The 10,579-nt window shown below is 57.4% G+C and overlaps 1 protein-coding gene across 1 annotated transcript in view; it reads left to right on the forward strand.

The window, feature by feature from the left end:
• Window positions 1-10,579, forward strand: part of GSR (glutathione-disulfide reductase) — a gene marked incomplete at its 5' end in the record, with an annotated part of 34,651 nt that overhangs the window by 9,813 nt on the left and 14,259 nt on the right. The window contains 4 exon segments of the mRNA XM_014583706.2: window positions 3,337-3,391; window positions 5,844-5,943; window positions 7,547-7,633; window positions 9,076-9,258. Of these exon segments, the coding sequence (XP_014439192.1) occupies window positions 3,337-3,391; window positions 5,844-5,943; window positions 7,547-7,633; window positions 9,076-9,258 (425 nt within the window).

Consider the following 10,579-nt stretch of genomic DNA (forward strand, 5'->3'; position numbering starts at 1 on the left):
GGAATGCAGCCCGGACGGCTGAGCGGCCTTCCATGTGTTGTGTTGATACAGACGGTGGTGAAAGCATGGCACAGTCGGGACTCCCTGCTGGTCACCTGCTGTGGCCCCGTGTGCACATGGGCTATGCCCAGGGCAGCGCGGGAGCCCTACGCTGCCACAGCGGCGTGGCCTGTCCTCTCGCAGCCAGCCTGGAAGTGGTCTGGGTGCTGAACAGGAACACTGTGGTCTGGCTTTGGAAGACACCTCCGTTCATCCAGGAAATTCGAAAGGTGTACACATTTGTGCATTCATTTTCTCCCTGGAGAAAGGACCTGTAAATTTCACAGCTTTTTAAAAAGATCATAATTGGGGCCAGTCGATGCCATAGCAGTTGCATCACTGGACTCGCACATGGTCAGCGTGGTTCCAGTCCAAGACCCAGTGGATCATAACTCATGCCAGGCGCGTGTGCATGCGTGCCCAAGATCTAGGAGGAGACTGGAGGAAAAGGGAGTGCAGTGTGGCCATCCCACGTGGGGGGCAGGGGGGACTTCTCACTTTCTCTCTCTCCTGTGAGCGCACAAGTCCTATAGCAAAAATCTCTCAAAAAAAAAAGGAAAGAAGGAAAAAGAGCCGTGATTCCTAGTGGTAAAGAAGAACTCCTATAAAAGACACAAAGATCCCATTCTCAAGTTACGTAGATTTTGAGTGGGGTTATTGAATAACAGCATCTCTGATAGGGACTGTGTTTAAGATTTATTGTTAAGTGAAAAAAAAGAAATAAGTAGAATAGCCCGTACAGGCAACTACAATTTATTTCTGTTTAAAGGCAGATCATGTTCGGTTGTCTGGAGTCATGGCATAGTGTTCGGGGTTCTCTATGCAAAAGCGCGTCATGCCTTCCCTGACAACCCAGAATGCATACACTAGGGTATCTGCCCTGCCACGCAAGACCACGAGGTGGCAACAGAAAATGAGAGCAGTATTTGCTCTTGATTCACAGATACGGATGAAATGGCGAAATGCAGACAGAGCATACTGCGGAAGTACGGTCGGGAATGGTGTCAGCCCAACTCTGGGACGGCGCCTGCCTCAGGGCGGGATGGCCTGCTCTGCTCGCCTCGCCACGTGCATGGCACCATAGAGTGCGGCTCCCCCAGTGCCCTCGGCTCCCCCAGTGCCCTCGGCTCCCCCCAGTACCCTCGGCTCCCCCAGTGCCCTCGGCTCCCCCAGTGCCCTCGGCTTCCCCCAGTGCCTTGGGCATCTTTACAAGTTTCTTTCGTAAGAGACACACACACATATGCGCGCACGCATCCTCAACGGACTCACACGATGACTTCCCCTAGCCTGCTCAGCCACCTCGGGCCACAGTGCACATGCACACCCTGTGCCGTTTGACCTGGGAGCCAAAGCTCTTCTGTGAGGACCCAGGAGTGCAGGCACCAATGCTCCCGCTGTGCCAGCATGCAGGGCCTGAAGTGTTTGGCGCACACGTTAATTTTGTGAAATGTAGTGAAGGGGACAGCAGATGGGTAGCAGTTACACGTGGCCACTGGACTCCCACGTGGCCACTGCAGTTCACATCCTGGACTCCGTGGCTTAAAAATGACTCTGGGTGCATGTGCATGTGTGCACAAGATCCCTGGAGGAGAAAGGATTGCAGCGTGCCCATCCCCCGGGGGTTGGTTTCTCACTTTCCCTCTCACTGTGTCGGTCGGTCTCTCTCTCTCTCTCTCTCTCCCTCTCTCTCACCCCCAGCGAATATACGCACCTTAACGCAAAAACCTCTCAAAAAAAACTAGGAAGTAAACGTTTCAAGGCGACTGCCAGACAGTGAGGGCTGTGGTGCTGAGGTGGGACAGATCACTGTGGCTGCTGTGAGCCTCAGAGACATCCTGGGGGCAGGGGACCGTGGGTGCCACACTCAGCCTTTCCGGCCTGGCTCCAGCACAAGCTCTGAAGGTGGGACTCTGAGCTGAGGCTGGCGTTGGGGTGAGTGGCCAAGGTGTGGGGACTCAAGGAGCCAGAGTAGAGAGAGCTGATCCCTGGCTTACACAGTAGTGACAAGCCAGGGACGTTAGAGACTCGTCTGGGGCCAGCCGGCGGGGTGTAACTCCCACATGACCAACCATGGTTTGAGTCGCAGCGTCAGACACTGGGTGCAAGTGCGTGTATACCCAAAATCCTTTTTTTGTTCCCCAAATCTTGAGAGGATAATAGAGAAGAAATTGCAGCATGGCCATCCCCCCAGAGGTGATTGCTCGCTTTCTGTCTCTGTCTCTCTGTCTCTCCAGTGAGCACACGTGCCTTATAGTGAATATCTCTCTCAGAAAATAAAAAGGAAAAGAAACTGGCTGAAAAGGGGATGCGCAGAGCATGGCGATCGGTGGGGTGCGGTTTCGGGCAGGAGGCGCTGGCCTGAGCCTGGAGGTGTGTCTGTGTGAGATGTGGCGGAACGTCTCCGTCCGGCTCTACGGGCAGTTACCAAGCTGCTGCCGCCATGCCTGGGCTGAGGGTCCCGCAGCTGTGAAAGGCAGGAGAGTGGTCACTTACGGGGCTCAAGGAGTCTCAGGTGTGCTCTGCAAGAGCTTACCTCTGAGGTCAGGATTTAGTGACACAGGTGTGTGGGGTCGAGAGTACCTTGGGCCAGGGGGGCCGGCAGCTCAGGCCGTGTGGGACTGGGGACTGCAGGCCTTGAACTGCAATGGTAAGCTTGATCCAAGGCTGTGGTTGGGAGCCGCAGTTAAGGTAGTTCTAGGGCCTTTCAGATGGGGTAGTTACATCGCTGGACTCCCCGTGGCTGACGGGTTTGATCCCAGATCTGGTGGCTTGAAACTCATGCCGGGCCTGTGTGCCCAAGATCCCGGGAGGGTAGTGGAGGAGAAGGAGTTGTGACATGGCCATTCCTATTCCTCCAGGGGATGATTTCTCACTCTCCCTCTCACTATCTCTGTCTCTTTCTGGGGAGCGCATGCACCTTAAGGCAAAAACCTCTACAAAAAAAAAGATTCAATTCTAAATATACCGAGTGTGCAGCAGAGTGGAACTGGGACATTAGACACACAGACCCAACACTTGGGAAGGCCACAGCTGGCACTGTCAGGCAGGACGTCCCCACCCGAGGGAGAAGCAGGGAGGAGAGAACCGAGCCTGGCGAGGGCCCTGCCTACGCTGGGTGAGTGTGGGAGAGCCAGGGTTTTAGTCCTCCCAAGGAGCTTGAAGGTTACATGGTTGTCCCAGCTCCTATTTCCAGAGAGAAAATAAAAGCGTGACTCCGGGAGCGAGAGGGTTGCAGATGTGGGCACAGGCTGCAGGGCCTGCAGGGGCAGCCGGCGTGAGCTCGCCTTTCTCTCCTAGGCGCCAGCCTCGGGATCACCAGCGATGGATTCTTTGAGCTGGAAGAGCTGCCTCGGTAAGCCGGCCCCGGGCTCACCTTGGGGACTTAGCTGTCCTGGGTCCCTGGTGCCCGTCCCCTTCCCACCGCTTAGTGCAGCCTTTCCTGTTCTCTCCTGGGGCGTGGCCATGGCCACGGCCACTCAGTCGGCCCTGAACACCCCTGTGCTTTGGATCAGAGGCCACTGATACTGGGGCTTTAGGATAGTCATGGCACCTTTTTACATTAAAAAAAATGTGTCGTGACTTTGCTGATGACCTACTGAATCTTAGAACCAAAATGTAATACAGGTCATTCTGCCAAGTAAACCGTAAAGCCCCCAAACGTCATCTTCCCTCAGCTTGGTACAGCGTGACCTGGGTGTGTCTGAAATGCCTGAAGCCCACTGAACAAGCGGCGTGTGAGGGGTCTCCACGGACGAGGGCCTGCCGGCTCTCACGTGGCTGCCTGGGGAGCCTCAGGGAGCTGCTCTTCAAGTCCCCGATTTCACCCATTGGGACAGAGACAGCACCCAGTGGCATCCTGACGCCACAGTGCTGGCTTCAGCCCACGTGGGCCATCCGTGTGGGCAGCCCATGCCGTGCCCTTTGGGCCCCAGGTGTGGGTTTAGACGGGCAGGCACCAGAGACGACGAGGAAGGCTTCTCCTGGGAGGTGCTGTGGATGGCGGGCTTCATTCGGAGGAGCAGGAGGGCCTGTGGGCCCAGAGATGCCCCCTTGGGAGGAGCACCTGGCTGAGACGGCTCCTGGGCGCTGCTGCCCCGGTGGCTCCTGCCAGTCAGCTTGAGGTCGTCACCCTGCACTCACTGGGCTTCCTGGGGCAGTGACTCGTCCCTGCCTGCCTTCACCCTGACTCATGGGCAGCCTCGGGCAGTTCCAGGACAGCTATCTGGCCCCGGGGACCTGGGTGGCTGCTCTGCAGTGCCACCACTCCTGGCAGGGTCCCGGGAGGGTGTCCCAGCTGGCAAGCTTTGGCTCTGTGCAGGCTGTGTGGACCCTCTGGCAGGCTCAGGAGACACGGGCCTGCCCTCCCTCAGGACCTGCCCGCGTCGTGTGGTTCCATGTTGACCCAGGCAGCACCTGCGGGCTGGGCCGGCAGCGTGCCTGTGGCTTGGCACACTCGGGTCGCGGTGCGCCCGACTCTTATGGCCGAGGTTTCCCCATAAGGGCTGCTTGCCCAGAGTCGTGACTCGCTCTCTAAACCCCTACTGCCGCGGGTGACGGTCATCTCTCAGGCTGTGAGCAGAGGGCTCTGGGCCAGCCAAGGCTGAGTGCTTCTCTTGGCCCAGTGAGGCCACTCTCCCTCACCCACTGGAGAAGGCACAGTGTGGGAACAAGGGCAGCAGTCGTTCCGTGGCCCACGGGGTCTAAGCGCGTTTCCAAAGACAGGGCCTTGGCATCTGCACTGGGGTAGGGCAGAGCCAGCCGCGGGCTACAGGGCAGTCACGGGGCTGGGAGGGCAGCCCGTGCCCTGTGTCCTCTGAAGGGACACCTTGTCGCACGCCTGCTTCCTGCACGTCCCCTCTGCAGGGGCTGCTCATCCCTCAGGCACCATGCTGCTGCTCTGCCCTCGGGCCCTACGGGGCCCGTCCCCAGCAGGTCTGGCGCTCTCCCCTCTGGGAACCGCAGCAGGGGCTGCGGTCCTGTCAGGTGCCATGCTGGCCCCAGAGCATGCCTGAGCTGTGTGTGGGTGCAGACGTCCCTGCGTGAGGTCCGGGAGCAGGGCGTCTCAGCCTTCCTTGGTCAGACCTCTGTCCAAGCATGCCGGGCTGTTCGGCTTCCTCAGACTGAGATGCACTCGGGGCCGGCAGGACCCGAGCTTTGTCCTGCAGGTGAAGCGGCTTGTGTGGATGTGGATGGCCTTTGATGATCAGCCAGGTTCAGGAGACGGGCCGAGTGGAGGGCAGCCCTCGGTGAAGACTGGCCCTGGTGTTAGCTTTCACCGCAAGGCTCATTGCCGAAGAATCGTCTCTAGCTTGAAAGATTTTTGTTGCCTCTCTGATGGAAAAAAGCTAAAGAATTTTTTAAAAAGTCCCCTCTACAGAGAAATGTTTTCTGTTAAGAATGACTTTGTTTAACTTTATTTATTTGACTAGAGAGAGAGAGAAAGAGAAAGTGAGAAAACAAGCTGCCGGGTCCGGGATTCGAACCACAGTCGGCCATGTGGGAGTCCAATGCCCTCAACCACCACACCACCTGCCAGCCCCACAAAGGCATATTTTCTACTTAGTAGCATTGCACTGTGGTGTTCGAGGTGGGATCTTGCAGCAGAACAAAGGTGATCAATGGAAAGATGGGCGGCCGGAGCCTGGGCTAGTGCACCAGCACCACGTTGGTAGTTGGGGCAGACGTGCCGTGGTTGTGAGATGCCGACTGCGGGGAGATCCCTGCACCATGCTGTGCTTCTCTGCACACCTGAGCCCGGCCCACTGCCGGTTGTTGAGAGCACGCGGACTCTGCTTTCGTTCCAGCCGCAGTGTCATCGTGGGCGCGGGGTACATCGCGGTGGAAATCGCTGGCATCCTGGCGGCCCTGGGCTCTAAGACATCGCTTGTGATACGGCACGACAAGGTACAGCCCTTCGCCCCCTCCCCTTACTTGACGTTAATCAGCAAAACAGAAAAGAGGTCTCGAGCGAGAACTGTTTTCTCGCGCTGTCGGTGAGGGCACGGTGTGGGACAGGTGGGGGCAGCCTCCCCGTGAGGACCTGCGCCACGTGTACATACCGGCATTAGCCGTCAGTCTTGCCTGCCGGGGGCCGTGGCCTGGAGCTGACCGGACTGGCTGGCATTTTCGTCAGGTGATGGGCATGGACACCCAGACTCAACCGTCGGTGTCCTGAAACAGCACCAGACCAACCTTAGCTCTGGAGATCAGTGCCACACGGTCTGGTAGCATCGGGCTGCCAACACCCGGTCCGGACAGCTAGCCAGACATTGCATTAAAGGGCTCACCCTCCAGAGCTTCACTTCCTGCTCTAGGGACCCGACACCCGCGGAAGTGTCTGTGGCTATGGACTCGTCTCCGAGCTGGGCCTGGGCCAAGGTCTGGGAAAGGCGTGGAGATCCCTGCTCAGAGACAGCCCCACGTTGGAGCTGCCTGTGGGCGTCGCCTGCTTGTCTGATCCACCCTGTGTCAGAGCTGCTGGAGACTGGGCGTGCGGCAGGGACAGCCTGGGCTGGGTCTACCCCCTGCAGGCCGTCCCTGGTAAACAGGTGACGGGGCGAGTCACTTCATGCCTTGGGGCCCAGTTCTGCAGGGATGGTGCGGCCCGCAGCAGCCCCTGACAGACAGAGGCTGTGGTTCTGATTCTGGCTTGAACACGGGGAGAGGTGAGGGACACTGACCGCGTCCATCAGTGAGAGGCTTGTCATTAACACCCAGGGGCCAGCCGGCGCTACAGTGGTGGCCGCCGAGTCCCATGTGGCCAACTGCACGGTTCAGCCTCAGAGTCCACGCGTTGAGAAACATACCAGGCACGTGTGCGTGCCTGCCCGAATCTCCAGAGGAGAGTGTAAGGGAAGAGGTTGCAGGGCGGGTGCCCTGGGGTGCTTTCTCACTGTTGAGCGCACACCCTATAAACGTGGCCCACCAGGAGGTGCGTGTCCGGAGTGACGTTTCGGGGGGACGTTATCCGTGTGGTCAGGGTATAGCTTGCAGGCAGAGAGGAGGGGTTGCGGGGGGCTGGCAGTTGGATGCGCGAGCTGGCCGTCAGCACGGGGCTCCATCTGGGGACGCAACCCCTGGCTCTCCCTCCTGCCTGTCCTGGTGTGACTGTATTCTAGAGCTCTGAGAATTCAGGACGCTCACCCCACCCTGCCTGGGCATGTCGCCTGTGGTTTCACAGGAGAATCTCCAGGCCATGCTCCTGAGAGTCAAGGGAGGCTGAGACTTTGCTGGGCGCCCTCCCTTAAACCCTGCTGGGGTGCCAGCCCCCAGGTAGTAGAGGGGGAGGAGGAGCCGCACGGGATGAGGGGTAAACTACCCGTGTGACCCCACTGTGGGAGCTGCTAGAGCCGTCCCAATGGCAGTGCAGGGACAGAGGAGTCCCTCCTGCTCCCTCTGTGACGTGAGCTTCGAGCCCAGAGGAGGAGGGCTGGTGCTGCCCTTTCCCTCCGTGGTGGCTGCCTTCTGTAGTCACGCGTGTTGCTTCCCGCCATCCCCACCTACACAGGTGCTCAGGAGCTTCGACTCCGTGATCAGCTCCAACTGCACTGAGGAGCTGGAGAACGCGGGCATCGAGGTCCTGAAGAACTCCCAGGTGTGTGCCCTGCCGGCCGCAGACGGGCGGTCCTGGCCTGAGTCATGCCTTTTGCCTTTGGGTTCGCCCAGTTAGTTTGGCAAGCAATCACCCTGCTCCTAGGCCGCCAGCTCTGTGTTCCGAGGGAGCTGCATTCACACGGATGTGGCCATGAAATCGGTGGGGAGATGGAAACCTGGTGGTTGTATTCAGAACTACAGCGTGGGTTTTTGTGCTCAGCTGCCTTATGAATAACTTTCTGTTCATTTATTATTATTTTAAATTGTCTGAGGGCATGGACTCCCCTCCGAGAGAGAAGGCAAGAGAGAAAGCACGCCCCAGGAGGAGGGGGTCATGCTGCAGCCTCTTCTCTCTCCTTCCCATCAGGGTTCTGGGCAAATGTGCACTTGCACGTGGCGTGTTTTCAAACAGCAGTCGTCCGTGTAAGATCTCCACATGCTGTCTCACTCCCAAACTGGGGGTTTCTTTTAAGTGTTAAAAATTCTCATTTCCAGGCCAGTTAGTGGCATGGTGGTTAAGGCAGCTGGGCCCCACATGGCCAGCCACATGGTTTGAGTGCTGGGCTCTTGTGGCTGGGGGGCCCCAAACCCCGAGAGGGGGGGGGGTGCTCAGGAGCTTCGACTCCGTGATCAGCTCCAACTGCACTGAGGAGCTGGAGAACGCGGGCATCGAGGTCCTGAAGAACTCCCAGGTGTGTGCCCTGCCGGCCGCAGACGGGCGGTCCTGGCCTGAGTCATGCCTTTTGCCTTTGGGTTCGCCCAGTTAGTTTGGCAAGCAATCACCCTGCTCCTAGGCCGCCAGCTCTGTGTTCCGAGGGAGCTGCATTCACACGGATGTGGCCATGAAATCGGTGGGGAGATGGAAACCTGGTGGTTGTATTCAGAACTACAGCGTGGGTTTTTGTGCTCAGCTGCCTTATGAATAACTTTCTGTTCATTTATTATTATTTTAAATTGTCTGAGGGCATGGACTCCCCTCCGAGAGAGAAGGCAAGAGAGAAAGCACGCCCCAGGAGGAGGGGGTCATGCTGCAGCCTCTTCTCTCTCCTTCCCATCAGGGTTCTGGGCAAATGTGCACTTGCACGTGGCGTGTTTTCAAACAGCAGTCGTCCGTGTAAGATCTCCACATGCTGTCTCACTCCCAAACTGGGGGTTTCTTTTAAGTGTTAAAAATTCTCATTTCCAGGCCAGTTAGTGGCATGGTGGTTAAGGCAGCTGGGCCCCACATGGCCAGCCACATGGTTTGAGTGCTGGGCTCTTGTGGCTGGGCGCCCAGAACCCTGAAGAGGGAGTTGAGAGGGGACTGCAGAGTGACCGTCTCTCATCGGGCACTTGCTCTCGTCCCTGCTGAGTACGCAAGTCCTCTGGCAGGTTTTGAAAGTCTGGTCTGCTCTGTCCCCCGCACTCTGAGCACGCAGCAGTCTGACACGTCTCTGCTGACAGGTCGCAGAAGTTAAGAAGACGGCCTCAGGCTTGGAGCTCCGCGTGGTCACTGAAGTTCCTGGGGCGACGCCTGCCTCTTCCTCCGTGTCTGCCTCCAGCCCTGCCACAATTGCTGGCGTCGACTGCCTGCTCTGGGCCATCGGGCGGGACCCGAACTCCAGGGGCCTGAACTTACACCGCCTGGTGAGCACCCCGGCCTGCCTGCCGCCTTCCCGCACCTCCACCGGCCTCTCTCCCCGACAGCCCACGTGGGGCACTCTGTCGGGCTCTTTCCTTTCTCCAGTATCTAGTTAGTTACCGAATCCCGTTTCCTCTTCCTCTGAAACCAGTCGTTCAGAAGACTCGGGCCCTGCCCTAGTGGCCTCCTCAGGACCGCACCCATGGGTGTGGCTGTCCCAGCCTAGGCAGGTCCCTTGTCGACTGAGGTCTGACCCAGATGCTGGGTGTCCTGGTGCCTGTCCTGGACGTCATGCCCTCGGGGTGGGACAGGTGTTACCATCTCTTGGGCCTGCCAGTGCTGTGCTAGAGACTTCAGAAAGTTCAAGGAAAATGCGTATTGTGAAAGAACATGGACTTTGGGGGGGTTTTGCCCAAAAGAAACTCATACTTGAATTTCCTTTTTTTCACAAATCTTTTGAAGTCCCCTCATGCAGAGACCCTTGGACCTTTTAGGTTCTGAAGTAAAGTCTGCTGTAGTCATTTGAGGCATGCGTGATTCCAAGTTTGACTCGACTTGAACCTTAGATCCATCGCTTACCAGCAGCGTGACTAGGAGCAAGTGGCTTCATTTCTCCAGATTTCAATCATTTCATACACGATCGGTCTGAAAGTAGTTCTTCAGGGCTGGCAGGTGGCATGGTGGTTAAAGGCGCTGGATTCTCATGTGGCCAACCACGGTTAGGGTCCTGGACCTGGCGACTTGCTTTCTCACTTTCCCTCTCTCTCACTCTGTCCCTCTCTGGTCAAATTAAAAATAAAGCAAATACAGGACCAGCAGTTAGCGTAATGGCTATGTCGCTGGGCTCCCACGTAGTCAACCACGGTTCGTGTCCCGGACCTGGTGGCTTAAACTCACGCCAGGCGCGTGTGCGTGCGTGCCCAAGATCCCAAGAGGAGAATGGAAGAGAAGAGATTGAGGCGTGGCCATCCCCCCTGGGGGGTGATTTCTCACTTTCTATCTCTCTGTCTCTTTCTGTCTGGTGAGCACACGTGCCCCATAGCAAAAACCTCTCCAAAAAAAAAATAATAATAATAAAAATAAAAAAAATAAAACAAATACATAAAGTTAAAATTTTAAAATGTAAAAATAAGTTTTTAAAAAGTAGTTCTTGCGGGAACCAGCAGTTAGCGTAATGGCTATGTCGCTGGACTCCCACGTAGTCAACTGCGGTTCGCGTCCCGGACCCGGTGGTTTAAAACTCAGCCGGGCACGTGTGCATGCGTGCCCAAGATCCCGAGAGGAGAATGGAGAAGGGATTGCGGCGTGACCGTCCCCTCTGGGGGG

Source organism: Tupaia chinensis, unplaced genomic scaffold, assembly GCF_000334495.1.
Source record: "Tupaia chinensis unplaced genomic scaffold, TupChi_1.0 Scaffold144602_1, whole genome shotgun sequence".
NCBI classification, from domain to species: domain Eukaryota; kingdom Metazoa; phylum Chordata; class Mammalia; order Scandentia; family Tupaiidae; genus Tupaia; species Tupaia belangeri.